Consider the following 19,868-nt stretch of genomic DNA (forward strand, 5'->3'; position numbering starts at 1 on the left):
ATAAAAATTTGTAGTAGTAATAACAATGATTTTAAATATTAGTATTACTATACTAATATTAAAACATTTGTATTATTATTAGTATATCAATACTAATGTTGTTATTCATTATTATTATTGCTACTTCAAATTTTTATTGTTGTTATTATTATTATGAACAAGTTCAAATGTTCTTCCAACAAAGAAGATGATTGTTGATATCAGAATGCACAGGATCAGATCAAACCCTGTTTCCATCATGGGAGAAAAAGTGGAGGTGGTTGATGAATATAAACACTTTGGTGTTCAACTGGACAACAGTCTGGACAGGAGACGCAACAGTGAAGCGTCTATGAGAAGGGACAGAGCAGACTGGGCTTCTGGAGGGAGCTAAGATCCTTCAAGCTTTGCAGCAAGATGCTGCCAATCTTCTATAACAGTGGTCCCCAACCTTTTTATCACTGCGGACCGGTCAAGGCTTGGCATTTTTACTGCCGCTCGGTAGGATGGGTGCGGGGAGGGTGAACCGTCAGACAGGCTTCTGCATGTGCCCGCTAAAGTTTAGTTCACATGGCACCATTTTAATTTATTTGCCCCGATTTTTTCCTTACATCAATCTTAGAACGTTCTGAGTGTGGCTTGCGATAATCGTAACCGATCATCCTGCTGTGTGGTGAGTTACGTAGAACGTTGGGACTGCTCCGATCTAAAATCGGGCATTTTCAACATGTTGATTGACTTGGTCCGACTATCGTGGCGCATGGACCGGTACCGGCCCACGGCCCGGGGGTTGGGGACGACTGTTCTATAAGTCTGTTGTTGAGAGCGCCATCTGTTGGGGCAGCATCAGCCAAGGATCTAAAAAGATCCCTGGCAGAACCAGCCTGATAAAGAAGGCTGGTTCTGTTCTTGTTCTCTTCTGGGGATGTCCGTGGAACCTCTGGAGATGATAATGCAGAGAAGGATTCTTCATAGGATCAAGAAAATTCTGGACAATCCTGACCATCCTCTTCGCAAGGCTGTTTTGGAAGGGAAGAGCATCCATCCTCAGTCAGAGGCTTCTTCAGGTTCAGTGTGGTACTGACCGCTTCAGGAGATCTTTCCTGTCGACAGCCATCTTCAATGGCTCTTTGAAGAATCTTGATGAGCTATAACATTTAATTTTCTTTGGGATTAAAAAGTATCTTTGAATTTAAACCGAAACAGAAAATTTAACAGTGTAATTAAATTTAAAGGTAAGCTCTCAATACTTGGCTTTATGATCCCAAAAGATAAGCAAGTCCACAGGAAGAATATATAACAAATAAAAACAGGAAAAAACCACCATAGTATAAAATAACCCAGGGAAGGCAAAATAAACACAAACTAAGAAACATTAAGAAAAATGGCTCCCATATGTTGTCTTTGTTTTTGTGAGAAAACACATTTTCCTCAGTCGGGGAAGTTTGCTCATGGCTACTGCCTTCAATTGCCATCTTGGTCAAAGCAAAAAAGTTTTCACACTCAATAGTCTCCTTTTCACAGCAAACATCTGCAACCGTCAATCTTCCCAAAGTTTGCTCTTCGGGAAGACTGGCCAGATCGTTCCCTGCAACGGTGGTCTGGACAGTGGTCTCTTCATGTGTAGTGTCTTCAAATGTTGTCTTCTTCATGGCAGAAGTTGAGCTTTCAGACTCAGCTGTCTCCTTTTCACAGCAAACCTCTGCAGCCACAGAAGTTTGCTCTTCGGGAAGATTGGCCAGATCGTTCCCTGCAACGGTGGTCTGGACAGTGGTCTCTTCATGTGTAGTGTCTTCAAATGTTGTCTTCTTCATGGCAGAAGTTGAGCTTTCAGACTCAGCTGTCTCCTTTTCACAGCAAACCTCTGCAGCTGCAGAAATTTGCTCTTCGGGAAGATTGGCCAGATCGTTCCCTGCGACAGTGGTCTGGACAGCGCTGTCTTCATGTGTAGTGTCTTCAGATGTTGTCTTCTTCATGGCAGAAGTTGAGCTTTCAGACTCAGCTGTCTCCTTTTCACAGCAAACTTCTGCGGCTGCAGAAGTTTGCTCTTCGGGAAGATTGGCCAGATTGTTCCCTGCGACAGTGGTCTGGACAGCGCTGTCTTCATGTGTAGTGTCTTCAAATATTGTCTTCTTCATGGCAGAAGTTGAACTCTCAGACTCAGATGTCTCCTTTTCACAGCAAACTTCTGCAGCCGCAGAAGTTTGCTCTTCGGGAAGATTGGCCAGATCGTTCCCTGCGACAGTGGTCTGGACAGCGCTGTCTTCATAGGTAGTATCTTCAATTGTCGTCTTCTTCAAGGCAGAAGTTGATCTTTCAGACTCAGCTATCTGAAATTCCCCAGTCAGGGATGTTTGGTTCTGAGCCGGGGATGGATCAAACAGATAAGAATCCAAACTATCATAGCCAGAGTAGCAAACTTCCTCAGCTGGGGAGGTTTGCTCCACAGTCTTGGAAGGTTCAAAAAGAAAAGCGTCAAAAAGATCGTACTCAGATGACGTCCTCTCCTCCTGAACGCTACTTCTATCTTCAGTGCTACCAGGAAGCAGTTTGTCAAAAACCTTCCTCATCCCTGTTGTAACCACATATCCCACTCCAAAACTCAGGGGAAAAAACAAGCCGACAAACATCTTTTCCATATTGAAAATACTTGTAAAACACAGTGTTTCGATTCGAAGAGCTAGTTGGATATGAACTGATGTCCTGAGATACACGCATTCATAACCTCAGAAGTTCTTTGATGTAGGACCGCATGTCATAGGTGAGATCATAGGTACAATGAGCTCACTGAAGTTCTGGGGGAATGTCTTGCTTCTGCTCATTGCTATGGAAACGATCAGATCAGTTCTGCAAGACCCAAGCTATTAACCCTTTGCAATGGTGACACTTAATCATTCGAGGCGCCTTGATGGATGTTGGAAGTGAGGAACGGGAGTATTGAACTGAGCGACTGAAATTGTCTTCCAAAGTTGTTTGGAATTTTTTTTTATTAAAAAAAAATATATATATATATATATATATATATATATATATATATATATATATACTGTATATTCAGTCTACATGGTAGCCAACTCTTGTGCTGTCCCATGGCTGGTGAACCCATTTCTTTCTCCTCTATATGGCTAACCTGCTAGAACATCCAGCTGGGATTAGATTTCCAACCATAAAAGATGGTCAAAAAGAAAAATACTGCAGTCTCTTACTTGTTGACGTACATTCTATATATATGTGTACTTGTCATCCTGTCATCAGTGGAAGGTTTTCCAGTCTATAACATCATCCACGTATCTCCACTCAATCGATTCAACCATTCAAAAAGGAGTTCCTCGTTCCTTTGAGCAAGTTGCCAAGGCTTTTGTACATCCAAGCAGTACAATCCTCTGCTTTATCCCACATTTTCAATTGCTTATGTCGCGATCAAAATGTATTACAACTTACAACACATGTCATCAAAACATCTCTCCGGAGTCACTGTTATGTTGACAACACGAGAAAGCAATCGAAACGCCAACTTGTCGTTCTGAGCCTGACATGTTCATCGACACAGATATACACTTCTGAGAGATGAACTAAGGATTTTGAGAGAGAAATTGGCTTTTCATGGTGTTTTGCAAATGTCGAGAAAGATTTGAGAAATGCACCCAAGCAAATGAGAACAACTAAATAGAAAGATTTTCAAGCAAAAATCCTAGTCCTAGTTAAGTTCTGCACTAAAATCTATTAGAGATGTTGTCACATGATCCTACAATAATGCTTGAACAACCGCAATCCTGCAAAGAAGAGTGGGTCAAAATTCTTCCACAGCAACGTTAAACTCTTATTTCGAGTCATCGGGCATATTTCATTGTAGTTATTGCAACCAAGCTTAGTTTGATTTGCTCTTTTCCCTTAATAAATAAAATCATCATTTCAAAACACCATTTTGGTGTTTGCCAGATATTACATTTGTTTTGATTATCTAAAACATGTATGTGTGTCAACAAAGTAAAAACAGAAGAAATTTGTTAGGGGGAAAAAGCATTTTTACATCTCAAAAAAATGTTTTCAGATTAAAAGTTTAATGAGTTGTGGACGCCACCCTTTCGAAGATATTATCCTATTAATTATATGATTATCTCGTTCTGACCTAATCTGTGCCCTGCTTTATAATCTGCTTTATTACGGAGGGGAGTATCATTAACAGAGTGTGTATCATACTCTATTAAATAAAACACAGAAGAAGCTCTTTAAATTTCCTTGTTGGACATTTTAATGGAATTATCTGCAACCAAATGTATTAGGAAGAATCCACTTTTAGGATAATTTCGCAAATGTCAATTTTATCTAACATAATTGCATTTTACAGAACTTTATAGTATGGTGATTTGCAGGCTGGTATTTAAGCCAGAGACTAATGAAATGCTCTCATAACATTCATGAAATGGTAACTTGTAGCCAAAGGAGTTTCAGCGGACACGTTTAATAGGTCCAATGTTCCGTCCAGAACAGTTTCAAGGATCACATTAAGGGAAGAAATCCTTCCAGACAGTCTTCATCAGCTCTGGGAAGAAAATGGATCCTGCAGGCAAAAACTGGCAACACTAATCTCGTTCACAAGTCAGAAAAGCAGGCATTGCAGAATAATTTGCACGCTTTTTGTTATATATAGGATATATCTAAAAAAAGAAGTGTCCTGGTTCTTTCTAAGTGGTAACGTCCTAATTTCTTTATTTAATGAGGAGTAAATTAGTTTGCCAAATTCACAGACAGTTTTTTAAAAATTTGTTTCGTTGTTTCCTTTGCCTGTCCACAGGGTCGTCCCAGCCTCGGCCCCCTGAGCACCAACACCACCTGTGACTCTCCTCCTCCTTGTCCTCCTCTTCTTCCTCCCCTCTTTGACCAGCAGCAGCTCAGTGTGGCGAGGCCAGGGACGATGGGACGCAAGCTGGACCTGTCGGGCCTAACAGATGACGAGGCAGAGCATGTGCTGAAAGTGGTTCAGCGTGACATGAAGCTGAGGAAGAAGGAAGAGGAGAGGCTGAGGTGAGATGACATTCTCCTGCCTGGGTTTTTTTTTTCTCTTTTCCACATTTGACACTTAGAGGATGATTTGACATGAGCTGATAAAGGAGAGATGTCAGCCAACTGTGAGTGAAAATGACCAGATAAAGTGACGATCAGCGGGCTTATGTGGTAGTGTTCTTCCATTATAACAGATTTAACACTGCTTTGGTAAAAGAAGCAATATCCTGCAAATAGACTACTGGATCATTTGGGCTAGTATACCACTAAACCTTCTTAAAATGATACTGTTATGTGGTATAATTTTCTGGTTGGAAGTGCTTATCATAACATCCTTTATTGCATGTCATTTTAGAACCTTTTAAGGCATCCTACTTTATTTGATCTTATTTACTTGAATTACCAGATGTACACAAGTATTGTTTTATTGCAATGAGACCACAACATTTTATGAAAATATGGGAGTAAAGTCTCAAACAAATGGGTCAGTTATGCTTCTGCTCACTCTTCCACAGTGTGAGCGTCTGCCTCCAAAGACCATTTTTATTACAAGAGATTTCAACTATTGTCTTAGATTTTGTTGTTGTTTTTTTTTTCTGAACCTTAAATGTGTTTATTCTGTGTTATCTTCAACTGGCCTCCCTCATTTTATGTTTTCTCACTGCTGTTTAAGAGTGAGTATGCAGATGCATTCTTGTGTAATCGCCATTCTCAGTACTCAGTACTCAGTACCCGGTTTGTTTGATCCCTCTTTAGTCCCTGCTTACTTCTTGCAAACGCTGCTACGTGTTGATGCCATTGTGTTCTCTGTTGTAATTCTTTCCATCTCTCAACATCAACTACATGATCGTACCTTTATCCTGCCTGTGTTTTTGGCCTCCATAAGAAGGACCCAAAGCCTGTTGTAGATGTATTATGTTATTACAATTATTACAGCTTTTCCGTCTAAAATCTGAGTGGAAGTGTCGAGAATCATGTGGGGGTTGGGCAGGACTCTACTACTGTATCCTCCATACATATAAAAGAAGCTCCAGTCACTTCAGCTCATCTCTGGCACCCCAATTAAAATACTTTGCTGTGTACGAGTGGTATAATTAAAACTTTACTGGTCTTGAAATGCTACCTGTTCAAATTGTAAGTATCACCGCTTCCAAAGTTGGCACTGGCATGCATGAATACACTTTCAGGATTTTTCAGTGATCATAATCAAAGTGAGACACCTGGAGAGCCCCAGGACATGGTTTCAAATGCTCTTTTGCTTTGATTATCTTTACTCTGTCTACAGTTTCAGCAATAATTATAATTACATCTCTGCAACCTGAGAACGCTTTGAAAAAGACATCAACAGCTTTACATAATTGGCTATTTCTTTTCTCTTTTCTCAACAATCTTTTATCCGCATCTCAAAGCCTTTGGCCATATAATACAACGGAGACCTTACTGATTCATACATAACCTGCCACATGTTCTGGTCCATATCATTCCCCTCTCCTCCTGTCCTTTAGTGCCTGCTTACCAAACTGGTTTGGTTTTATTACTGTGTGGATATTGCCAAAAGAATCTAGACTCTGGGCAATTTATGTTGCACAGTTTCATTGCATCTAGTATCCCAACAAAATATGTTTTTATCAGCTTTTTATATGTGGCTGTAACATATAATTTTGGAGGCACAAATATTCCCTGACTTGGCCTAAACTCGAGCTATTTTGTTATGGAGACGTAACAAATCAGTGGTTTACTGTTCCTGAGTGGATGCCACAAGTGATTAGGCTGCTTCAATTGGAGTGCTAAATATCTCAGCTAAACTCTGAGGAGCATAACAAAGTTACATCACAGAGCAGAATCCAAGCATCAGTATGCGGAGCATGCATGAAACACATCTTATTTTCCCAGAAACAGTTTCAAAGCGAAGATGTTGTATTCCCAAATTACTAGGCTGTAAAATGTTTCCCCACCAAGCTGTCATGAATGATCAGAAATAATTTATGTCGCTTAGGCTGTTATTACCGCTTTTTCGCTGAAAGAAGATGAGCTGGATAGCAGTGATTTGTATGCCAGCGGTTGTTTATAAAAGCCATCAGCATTTGAATCCATGTTGTTTTTGTTCTCCTATCCAAAGCAGCTTTTCCTAATGGATATTAGATTCAAATTGACAGATTGCTTCAGTTCCGCTGCTGGGTTTGACTGTGTGTTACTCAGCCACTGATATGATAGACTCAGTCCCATAATAGGAAAAATGACATTTTTGTTTGCTACTATGTTAAATATCAATAATAATGTTGCTATTCCTGATTCATATCATTGCGTTTCTACTTCATGGCACACATAAAATCAAGAAAACAATGAATTTCTATTATTCATTTCTCTTGTGTGCATATGTTTTTAGCAGCTTTTCATCCTTATGATAAGGTCCCAGTCCAACATTATGTTAAAGTTATTAAAATCAGTGTAAAAAAATATTTTACATAAATTGTTTTCAACTGCTTAATAAGCCCCTGTACTTGAAATTACAAGAGTTTTAATATAGATGCAAACTAAAACTGTATTGCTTTTGACTCTATAAACCATTAATGTAATCAGTACAAAAAATGAAAAAAAGTATCTAAGTTCAAAGTATCATCATTAATTGGTAACTCTCCCCATTTGAAAACTTATTATGTATATTCCTCTTATGTATGCAACATACCTACCCGTTATTTTAAATTCAAGACAGATTTGGCTTTGTTTTATTTTCTTTATTCCAGTAAGCTGTACAGAGTTGTTCCTGGTGTAAATTCAGGAACAACTCTGGCACGTTTTATGACTTTGACCTATATTTTAATACTTTATATGCCTTGTTTTAATTCATCTCTGCACTGTATAATTCAATATTTAGTTAAAATGTCAGCATATAAAATGTCGTAAATATGCAAAGGAAAGGACAATGATGGCTGTTTGCCTGTTTTAGGGGAGTTTGTGCAGCTTTTGTTATGTGGCTTAATGAGGACAACCACATTTTGAGGTCTCTGTACTTTTGTACTTTAGTTTGTAAAATTAATAATGTTTTGCATGTACTTAGTGTACATGAATGATAATAATAATACAAAAAACCTCCAGACCAATTTAGTTTATGGCTGTCTTTCTATGAACTGAGAAGAGAACTGATTTTGTTTTCTGCAGGTTTTGTCCATGCTCTGCAAATCAATTTGTTCTTTGGCTGATGAGATATCTGATACTGTTTCTGTTGAGTTTACTTAAGAACAAAGTGCCTCAAACAAATTGAATTATATGAACTGTCTGTATTTGTTCATCCATCTGTCTCTCTGCCCGTATCTTCTCAAGGATGCAGCATTTCAATGAAAGCTATGTGCAAAACAGAAGAAGTGTGTTTTCATTTAATAACATTCACTTGTCTAACTCCTCCCTTGGCTTGTGGTGACAGATCCCAGTGCACTATTTTTCTTGCTAAATAGTTGCTTTAGTGCAGTATCTTAAGTTGATGTTGTGCCTGACACATCAAGTGTGTTTATGTGCTGTTTCCAGGTTTTCATGTCATGGCTAACTTGTCAAAGATTGCAGAAATTTGAGTCCTAAAAGTAGTTTTAATCTCCTTTTTTGTTAAGAAGCAGCATAAACATGAATTGGAACCTATTTATAGACAAGCTACATTTAGCTAATTAGTGTAATTCTTTTTTCCATAAATGGTTTCTCCATACGCTCTTATTCAACTGTCCTTCTGAGTGTGGGGATTGAAAACTAAGCAATTCTTTGTGGCTAACTCCACAGTCGCTCCCACTTTATTAGTGTGGATTAAGTCCAAGCTCAGGAATGCAGTTTTGCCTTTTCCAGACAAGAATTTAAAGAGAAAAGATGTTTCTTGGCTAAATGATGACTCACTTTGTTCTTATAAATGCTTTTGTACATTTATCCATATATTTAGTTAATAACTAGGGCTATCAAATGTAATGTATTAATGCATATGATTCATCATATGCATCATCATGATGCAGATTAATCAGGCATCAGAAAGGAGTGGGGAACCCAAGAACTAGAAAATAAAATGTCTCTGTCAGCTGTCCCCTGATCATGTTTGCTACTACCTGTATGCATGTGTAGTGGAGTGAATTGTCCTAAGTTAATGCTGGGAGACTACATTACCTGCTTTCTACTTCAAAGAAAAAAAAAGTCAGATACTGAGGGTTTTTTTTGCCACCAATTACAAAATTGGTTGCCAATTGCACGATCCAACCAATTGCATTTTAATTGGTTACAAACTTGCAAAGTTAGGCATAGTCATTGATCACAGCACTATAGTGTGGTTAATCTGATTACATTTTTTTAATCGACTGACAGCACAAATTTTTATATGTCTTCACCAGGGGCTTAGCAGGAGCAGCTAAGTGTGTCGCAATATTCAATTAATCAATTAATCAACAAATCAAAATAACCTCAGTTTCCATTCTGATGACTTTGTTTACAGAAACACTGATACATTTTATTTATGGTTTCAGTTGTGTGTGTGTGTTTTTTATTTCCTTTTATTTTTGTTGGTTGACGTGACAGTAGAGGATGTTATCATTATTATATTATTTACAAAATTAAAGTTGGGTCTCTCAGAGGGCAAACTTGCATTTTTATGCCATTACTAATATATTACTTGAAAAAGGTTTCAATATCCCAATATTATTGCTTATCACAATAGTTTCTTGGACAATGTGTTGTCCAGTGAATTTGTTAACATGGCTGCACCTACAAGGTGCAGCACAACTGGATGCATTTATTCCAAGTAAGAAGCATTAAATAGAGTATGTTGCTGTTATGGTGAGATGGTCAACAATGCCGCCTTTCAGCAGGAAGATTTATTGTTTACACTGTGGTGGTACAAAGGTCTGTGTTGAATTTGCCAAGTTTGCAACAACGGGGGAAAATTGTGGCATGTTTTATGAGCCAGGGTGAAATTGGAGTGTCACCGGGTTAGAAATGAAGAAAAGAAAAAGCTTTACAGGACAAATAAGCTGTTAAATGCAGTGTTGGGCTATATCAGCATGAAAAACTGAACGGAGTGAATTTACATTTTGTTCTCTATGAAAGTGATAGGAATAACAAAGTGAGTACACTGTTCAGAGCGCCACCTGGAGTTTTATTCAGATAATGTACCATATATACTGACTTTTTTCCATTTCAAGTCCAAGGTATGTGCATTTTTGTACAAGGAGAGATTTAATATTTCTTGGATCTAGCAGCTTTACCTTTTTCTTCTCCCATTTTATACCCCATTCATTTACTGTAGCTTAGCATGATGTGGGAGACAGGCAGGTACACGCCGCAGGAATCGCCCTGGGAGGTCAGGGGCATTTTGCGAACAGCAGCAGAGGATGTCACTTTGTCAGGGACAGAGTGACCTCTATTTCCGTCCGTGTTTATTCTTCATCTGCAGATGACTCAAGCACAGACACACAGCTTTTTAGATAAGTGGACAGCTTCCAGAATTGTATTCATTTTGAGCCAAGATAAGAGACAAACTGCTTGGTATTCATATGAATCAGTGAAAAGGGTGTAAGTGAAATGCGGAGCCCGAGCAGTGAAAGAATATTAACGCTCCCTTGAGACTTCACTGACGTCTTGTTTTTTTTTTTTTTGAATGAACACTATAAAGGGACAATTTGACCTGCAGAGAAAGAAACTGGACTCTGAAGATTGTGTTCTTTCATTGCAGATTTTAATGAAGAGCCACCTTTTACAAATGATTTATTTGTAAAAATACAGAAGTCAGTTAACGTCAAGTGGTTTTAAAATGTGTGCTTTCCTGAGGTGGATTTGCCAGACGAGTGAACTGTTGACCGCTACTAGTGCCTGTTGTGGGAAATTCCAGAAATCTAATAACTCGTCCAGTCCGGCTTTGCAGGTTATTAAATGGCCCCATTGTGTTGAACAGAAATGCATTATTCCTTTCTTCCCGGTGTACAACATATCTACTTTGTACCATAATCCATTGTGGTGGGTTCTATGTTAACATGCAGGTTTACCAGCATTAATTGATGGTAATGTCTTCAACAGTACCAGTGCTAGTGCTTTGACTGGAAACCAGCGTAGATCTAGAATCATGTTGTCGGCACATTAGCATCCTGAAGAACAAGGCAATAAATATTGTCTATACAGCAGACTTTAACACAATAATTACTACTTAAGTTTAGGAAGCATGTAGACTCATTTGAAAGCTTCATTTGAAATTCCTCACTCGTATACAAGACACCACCAGTCTCTCTCCTTTACTCCTGTTACCCACAATGCTTTGCATGGATTTTGTTTGGTACATCCAAATCAATATTTAACATATATTACAAAATACACAAATAATCTCTCATGGCAAATATGGATTAAAATAGGAATATATATATTTTTTTCTTTTAAGCAGAATAATATGATAGACACGTAATAGGGTATTTAGCCGCTTTCTGCACTCTGCTATGGATGAAAGCTAGTAGCCAAATATATTTTAAATTACTACTTATCAGGACTTTGCTGTGCCTTAAATCACAGAGAGTGTGTTAGTTTAGCATTTGACAATTTTAAGAGGAAATTTTCTGCTGCAGGCAGATAATGTGGTGCGATAAAAAGACCCAGACATCACACACTGATGAATAGTTAGCAAGCATAAAAGGATCCGACTATGCTACTTATTATTTCTTCAACCCAAATTCATTCTTGTTCTACCAGTACAGTTTATTTTTCAGAAGCTATTTTGTTCTACTCTGATGAGCAAACTGGAGAGTGTGGTAAGGATTTGCCTGAAATATTGCTGCTAACTCATACAGGAGTTTCAGGGGTTTCCTCCAGTTTAGTTGCCACATAGATGGTAAATAGTCTACTTATTGTAGAAATTATCTAATTTTACCTTTGGTGCATGCATGCTGGAGCGATTGCAGCATATTAGGTTTGATCTTATTTTATATGCAGCCCTAAACAAGTGGTTACAAGGTACAGGTTGGAGATGAAATCCTGTCCTGGAGTTTGGTTTGAAAGGGCATTTTGGTCAGATCCACACAACAGACAAGAGTGGAAACACAATTTTCAGGCAAAATAGCTTTATTTACAATATAAAAACACAGCGTTTTTTGAAGGCAACAGAGCTGGAAACTATGCCATTGTGCAGCCTGATAAGGGAAGATAATATATTTTAAAACTGTTCTGAGGTGTTGAAAAGCTGAGGTTTGGACCACAGTCCTTTGTTCTTAAGAAGTTAATATGATTCTAAGGGAAGCCGTAACGCCAAGCCAATCCCACTTCATCTTTTATCTCCTTTTTCCTCTCCTGTATCTCCTTCTCCATCTTTCCCTCCTCCGCCTCTCTCCTACTGGCTTTAGGCAGTCCTTCATTTATAACTCCATGACCTCAGCTGACTTTGCCCCTGTCTGCTACTTAACAGTGACAATGATCGACTTTATAGAATTCATTGTGTTAGAAAACAAATACAGTATAAAAATCAACTTAAGATAAGCGCTGAACACACAGGAAGTCATTTACTGACTTTACGTAATTTTTCTTGACCTGGTAAAAAAAAAAAAAAAAGTGTATTAATGAAACAAACAGGACAGGGCAATTATGTATGTCTGTAAATTTAGATATTTTCTTGTTTACCTTGAACACAGGCTTTCTCCTACATTGTTTTCTTTTCTAATAAAGAAATATGTGCCTTTTTCTGGCCAGCCAGTGGATGGATTTTAATTAATCAAGCAGTTAAATTATTTAGGCACATTTTTTGTAACATTGCTGGTGGGTTGCCTTTAATTTTTTGTGTGCCCTGAACACAATGGATGTCAAGTTTTTCTGCAACACCCATCTCTTTCTTATTTCTTTTTGGTATGTTGGTTAATTTAACCCTCTCCTCTTTCTATGTTTCTTTTTTAAATTGTGAGGAGCCGCCGGTATGTAAGACATCAGACTGAGCCAGTCTGACCTCTCACTTAAAAACGGCTGTGCAGCAATGCCGCCGATGGAACGGATCGACTGGGAAGCCTCCTGAACTTCCCGACGGTCATCCTGTTCCTTATGTCTAGACAGTCCTGAGCTGCACAGGGACATTTCAGTAAGACCAGGGGTGAAGTTTAGCTAATATATAACTTACTAACGCAATTAGCAAATTAGCAAAATGCTTTACTGCGAGGTCCACTGTCTTAGCAGGGTGAGGCTTCAATAACGAGTTGTTCCTTTCCAAAATAATGACTTGATGCAGCTGGTTGAATTTCTTAAAAAAAACTTCTTTGGCAAAATCAATTGAATTTAACTACTGGATTGAATCTGAATGTATGTCAGTCAATATGACTGGATTGATTTCTGTCATGAATTGTGGTTTTGGAGGTGGTGAGGATAGAAGCGGCAGGACCCAAGTATTGTGGGAAATTAAGGTTTTTAATGATGAATCCAGGCAGCACAGGTGAGCAGCGACAATAGCGCTGACTCTGGTAACAACTGATATTCGAGAAATGACATAAGACTGTTGACAAAAGACACTGACACGACAAGGATCCAACAGGGAACAAGAGACACAAGTGGGTTTAAATACACGGGGAGGCAATCAGGAGAAACAATGGACAGGTGTAAACAATCAAGGGGTAGCTGGGACAACACAGACACTCAACTGAACACAGAAACATAAATTAACACACAAATAAAAACATTAAAAAATTCTCACAATTTCATTGCGTATTTCTGTGTGCAGAGTGTGCTCTCACGAAGTGGTAAACTTAATTAGATTTAGTAGTTACTTCGACAGAGATCTTTTTTGAATATACTTCAGAGTCATAGAAACATTCGCATATTAAAAGATTCAGGATACCAATAAGGTTGCTTTAGCTTAATCCAAGAGTCCGGCAAAGGCATTCTGAAGAAACTTGTTGAAAACCGTGTGAAATCTGGTGTATTCACCTTACATCTATTATGGGCTGGAGCAGCTACAAAACCATCCTGTCACCAGATACCACTCAGCTTTTAAACATGAGTAACCAGTGAATGCCTGAATGTAACGCGTCACTGTAGAGCAACTGCTTTACATGGGTGACTACCTCATCTACCTCTATCTTTGTTGTGAATGTGGAATATTTCTCACGGCATGTAGTCACTGAATTGGGTTTTCATGTCGTTAATTTTAGTCTGGCTGTTGTTGAGGCAGTTGTGTTCGCTTGGCTGCGGTTTCTCCCCGGTTGGGATTAGCACATTGCGTTATTGATGTGGGTTATTTGTCTGAGTCATGTTGATGTGGATTGTTTTTGATGTGGAGGTGTGTGTGCTGGCAGTGCCTTTGTGTTTTTGCACATAGCAAGTAGAAGCGACCTTGTTGTTGCTGTTGCCACATTGTCAGATAAAAAAAGCATAATTTCATGGGAGACCATGAAAAAATTACCTACCAGGGTAACGTTATGTTCCCTAAAACAACATCAGATTATTCAATACTGACATGTTGTGAAACAGGATTTTTCTGCAATCTTGCATAATGCTTTTGTTGGACTTTCTGACTGTTTACTTATTACTGCCTTATAAATCTAACACTAATAAGAAAGTATTTTTGTGCACTTCAGAGGTTGGTTGTGGCCAGAATTCACTCATTCATTGGCATGATTCTCATCCTAATTTTAGGCCTTGTATGATTTTATCTTCGGATGATATTGATAATTCAACAAATATAACTCCTGTAATTCATAAAACCAAGAATATGTTTGAACTTAACAGAGTAATTATGGTTTATGCTAGGAAAATCAAAACATTTTGAATTTCTTTGATTGTCTCTGTTTTAATAAGTGGTTACATATCCAGCCAGATTTATTTAAGAAGCTTATCACTACAAAAAGCGTTTTGTGGTGGAGCATCCACTGATTTGTGCATCTACTGAGTTTCCATGTAAATTCAGTGACAATTAAAGAAAATCCAAACACTGTAAAACCCGAATCTTTTTAAAATATCAAAGTTGTTTGTTGTGTACTTATCAAGCAATGGAAAAATACAATGCAAATAAATCACAAACAGTTAAAAATGAATGTGACAACATGGCCGTGATTAGTGTGTGCAAACCTTTGACTTGTACCCTGTGTGGGAGGACATTATTCAAATGGAGAAGTAAAGAAAACTTATGAGATCAAACTTTTATCTAATTGTTTTGAGATTTAAAACAATACTGACTTTGCAAATGATTTTCCCTCCTGTCCTTCCTTTCTTTGTAAGGAGGATTTGACATCATGTTGCCACACAGTGAGTTTTCCTGCTCACTTCTGATCAGTCCAGTTCTGCTTTAATTGGCTTTTTTTTTTTTATGCGGGGCTACAGAGCTCCAACAGACTCTATGATTTCTAATTAGTTCTGATTTGACTCTTCGTTGATGATATTATGCCAATCAGACTTAATTAGAAGACAGAAATACGGGCCCCTACTGACCACTGTGATTATACATGTGCTTGCTGACGCATGCACCGGTGAAACACACACACAGTGATGCATTGCATATCTGCTGTATAGTGATGCAGAAAAGAGCATCTTGCTTGTTAACTTGGCCAATCAAAATTCACAAAGCATATCAAATTTTTTACAACACGCGCTTATATCGACAAAACCTAAAAGGAAAACTGGGATTGAACATTCGTTCTGTCTTCTGTATTAGCATAAAATGTTCTTTGCAGATGGTTGTTTACAGCATATGAAAGAGGAAGGTTCTGATTTCCCCCGAGCTCAACAAATCAGCACATCACCTCTATCCACTGCAGCCGCTGAGTCCACAGGATTGGCTGATGAGATAGTGCAAAGCTAATCCACCACAGCCACTTGTAGAAAGGTTGCTTTCATGGCACACACACCGCTTCCAGCTGACGGAGTGGATAGGTTTCACCTAAATAACCTTGCCTGCCAGATTGTGTTTGCGTGTCTGTGAAAGCTCCGGCATGCTGAAAGTTTCTGCTGACTCAAAGTCAAATGAACGAGGACAGAACAGTGCGTAGCATCATGCTACTCTATTTAAATGTGTTTCTTGTCAAGATAAACTCTAGCAGGAGCTGGAGAAAAACTCTTATGGTTTGAGAGCAATCAACTGAGCTGCAACTTTGGATTTCTGTAATCCTATAGAGATTCCTTATGATTGAGACAAAATGTCAAGAGAAGTGAAATAAAATAATTGGCTGCAATAGGAATGAAAGTGTGTGTGTGTGTGTGCATGCAGGGGTTTGCGTGGGCATGTGTGTGTTTGTTCTTGCTTTAAATTGATCAATCTATTTGGTTTCAACACAAGCTTCTCCTCTGTCTGTGTCTCTCTCCTTACATTTATAGACAAATTGAGGGAAGGTGGAATCAGATGCTCTCTTTCCAGGAGAAGGGAGTAATTTATCCAGACATCGACTAGACTTATTAGTAAAAATAATTGCTATACTTTCTTCACTGTAGGCCAGCTCTTCAGCACAAAACTGAAGAGCTGGCAGAAGTTTAGCTGTGCAGAAGTCCACTCACTAATTCACTGCGTCTCAGCATTTTAGTCAGATATAAACCCAGTCTTCATTTGTTATTTTTGTTTTTTTGAGTCATTCAGAGATGGACTTGTTTGTGTGCCTGATGGATCATCCAAGTGCATTTTGGCTGGAGGTCACTAACTGATTGTTGGATATTGTCCGTCAGGATTTTCTGGTTGAGAGCAAAATTTATTTTCCCATCGATTACAACAAGTTGTCCAGAAGCAGAAAAGAAACTCAAACTATCGCACATGGCTTTTCTGACACTTTGTGGTGCTGCTTTAGTTTTCTGCAGTGACCTCCAGTAGTTTGAGCAAAACTAAACATTTCCAAACAGCCTTTCGTGTAATGAATTGAAAGGGTAGCTGCCCTTTCAATTCATTATTTTCCAAAATGATAGAAAAAACTCCCAATTCCCACATTTCATCAGGATAAAATGACTTTAAAGCATGTGAACAATGTGACTTTTTTTATTTTGGCAAAAATGAGGAAACAATAACAAAAATGTCTGCATAAGCATACTCAGCACATTCCTGCGATCATACTGGAAGCACTGTGACATCATGTAGTGGTCAAGAGTATGATCAGTTATGTCTAATTTATCTAACGTGCATAATAAATAGCTACATTTATGTCTTTGGTACTACTGTATTCAAATGAACAACCTCCTTTTTACATTGCAGTCTGCACGAATAATTAGTTATTTTTGTATAAAATGCTGAGCAGAGGCGTGGGGTTCTCCATTCAAGTTTTTATGTAAATACAGTATCAGGATAGGTCAAGTACTGGGGAAAAGAGATGTTAGTAGTTAAAATGACTTCAACCCTTGTTGCAATGGTCTCCAGAATAATGAGAAGTCTGAGCAGACTGTTTCACTGTAACTTTCTCCACAGGCCTTCACACTTCCTTTCTTTGTAAGCGTAGTGTGTAATAAAGCAAAGAGCAGGACACTGGTGGTCTTGATCACTCACCCGCCTCACTGGTGGTCAACAGCCTGTGAGATTACAGGCCTGTGAATCAGACCAGGTGGTTGGCAGCACCAGCCACCTCCCCACCCAGGGAGACTCTCCTGACTTAATTTGTGCTCCACCAAAAAGAAAAAAGAAAAATGAAAATCTGAAATAGCACAAGGTCATCTACATAGCTGCTCAGATGGCGACATAACTCTTTGATGTTCTCAGGATGGTGAGTGGAGAGGTCTCATGGGATAATTTGTCAACTGGCTTGACAGGTACCATCTGTTATTTATCCCAAATTAAAGGTGATCTTATTAAATAAGTTCCAGATAAACATGAAGCCTTTCAAAAAGAAAAAGCCTGCAGCTTTCCGCGGCACAGAAGTAATCTATCTAAATGGACACACTGCCCAAGGGGTACATGAATTTTGATTTGGTGGAGGGATGAATGTTTCAGTAAATTAGAACATAACTGAAAAGTTTGTTTTTCTTTTTTTTTTTTGTGCTTTGATTCAAAAAAGGAAAACCAATATTAAATTGAGCATGCTTATATATCACCATTTATTTAGTTCCATCAATCATCACAGTTTAAATGAATGCATTCTTTGTCCAAATAAAAAGAAAACTGAACTAAGTGCTTGGAATCCATCACTTTGTGTGTGACAAGCCGCTGTCTGCAGATTAATTTACCTTTTAATCTGCAGGTTGTGAACGATTTCAGTCCATTGCTACAGTTTCTAGGTGGATTAAGTGGCTAGCGCGGGCTCCAGTGTGCATGCAGCCATTGCAAGGCATCAACTGAAGTCTGCTGGTAGCATAAACTGTAATCTGATTACTTCTGATGACATCATCAGAAACCGAGCAGCTAAAAGTGTTGCACACCAAGCCAGCCAAATGCACACAATTTAATTTAGACGTCGTGCTTTCCCTCCAGTCCTGTTGAGCTGTTTGGGTATATTCCTCCACTCCAGCATGGCTGACTGCAAAGCACAACAGTTTTAATGTCTAAAACATTTGAGACTCGCTGGTAGGATTTTGCGTAAAGGATTGCCTACAGAGCGACTGCAAAGGAGGGACAAAGCGTTTCACGGTGCCTGTTGGTTTTAATTTTGGATCCATTGATTCTCATTTTCTTCTCCACTGGATCCAGATAGCACCAGTCTGTGTGTTTATCTGGGTGATCCACTGGTTACCTCGTGAGCAAATGAGCAGGATTTGATCAATGTCTACTTCAGGGCTGTTGCTGCATTTAATCAATCACCACAGCACAGCATTTACACGTTAACAAAATCTATCTTGTTTTTGTCGGGGGCTTTCAACATCTTCTGTTCATGCTGCTGTGGTTTAATTATATTTATTTAAAAGTAGAAACGCCTGTGTAGAGTATCTGAAGACCATTCCCCCCTTTTAAAGTTTGCAAGCAAATGTGGTATGACTTTGATGTGTTTTATAGGCTCACACTTCTGCTAAAACCACCTATTAAAGAGCCTCATAAAACACTTTAAATGAATACAAATCCCCTCATGAGTACTTCAAACTGGGCTTAACTTATATGTAATATCTGAAGACTTCACAGTGTTTTTTTATGTGCTTAATATTTCTTCTGCTCTTCATTAATGTGGTCTCTTTTTATTTTAATGCATCTTTAAGTTTCTTGCACTCATAACTTTTTTCCTGCCGCGTGTGGAAGAGAGACATTTGCATTTACTGAAATCTCCAGTTTAAGTGTCAACCTCAACTACTAGCTCATGTTTCAAACATATCTACAGTGCCTTTCAAAAGCATCCTGGAACGTTTTTCACATTTGATTCATGTTACAAACTCAAACTACATAAAATAAAATAAAATAAGTATTTTGTTTTGTACTGAGGCTGCACAGTGGTGCAGTTGGTAGCACTGTTGCCTTTCTTGCTGCAAGGCAACAGTGCTACCAACTGCGCCACTGTGCAACCCTCAGGTCCTGGGTTCAATTCCCGGCCCAGGGTCTTTCTTCACGGAGTTTGCATGTTCTCCCTGTGCATGCGTGGGTTCTCTGAGGCTTCCTCCCACAGTCGAAAAACATGGCTGTCAGGTTAATTGGTCTCTCTAAATTCTCCTTAAGTCTGAGTGTGTGCATGCATGGTTGTGTGTCCTGTCTGTCTTTGTGTTGCCCTGTGACATACTGGATACCTGTCCAGGGTGTACACTGCCTCTCGCCCGGAACGTTAGCTGGAGATAGGCACCAGCACCTCCCGACCCCACTAGGGACAAGGGTGTTAGAAAGGATGGATGTTTTGTACTGTTATGTAATACAATAAACCAACAGGAAATAGTGAATTGATTTTTAAACAAATAAAAGACTAGAAAGTATGGTGTGCGTTTGTATTCAGGCCCTTTGAGTCAAACAACACTTTGCAGGGCCACCATTTTGTTACAGTAATGCTGCAAGTCTTTGGCTCTACCACCTTTGCACATGTGGATAATGAAAG

The 19,868-nt window shown here is 38.8% G+C and overlaps 1 protein-coding gene across 5 annotated transcripts in view; it reads left to right on the forward strand.

Annotated features, from left to right (window-relative positions):
- Positions 1 to 19,868, forward strand: part of myrip (myosin VIIA and Rab interacting protein) — a 111,494-nt gene that overhangs the window by 8,623 nt on the left and 83,003 nt on the right. For all 5 annotated transcript variants that reach the window (XM_023326521.1, XM_023326524.1, XM_023326522.1 and 2 more), the window contains exon 2: positions 4,775 to 5,004. In XM_023326521.1, coding sequence (XP_023182289.1) covers positions 4,775 to 5,004 — 230 coding nt within the window. The remainder of the gene's footprint in view (positions 1 to 4,774; positions 5,005 to 19,868) is intronic.

This window comes from Xiphophorus maculatus, chromosome 21 (assembly GCF_002775205.1).
Source record: "Xiphophorus maculatus strain JP 163 A chromosome 21, X_maculatus-5.0-male, whole genome shotgun sequence".
Lineage (NCBI taxonomy): Eukaryota > Metazoa > Chordata > Actinopteri > Cyprinodontiformes > Poeciliidae > Xiphophorus > Xiphophorus maculatus.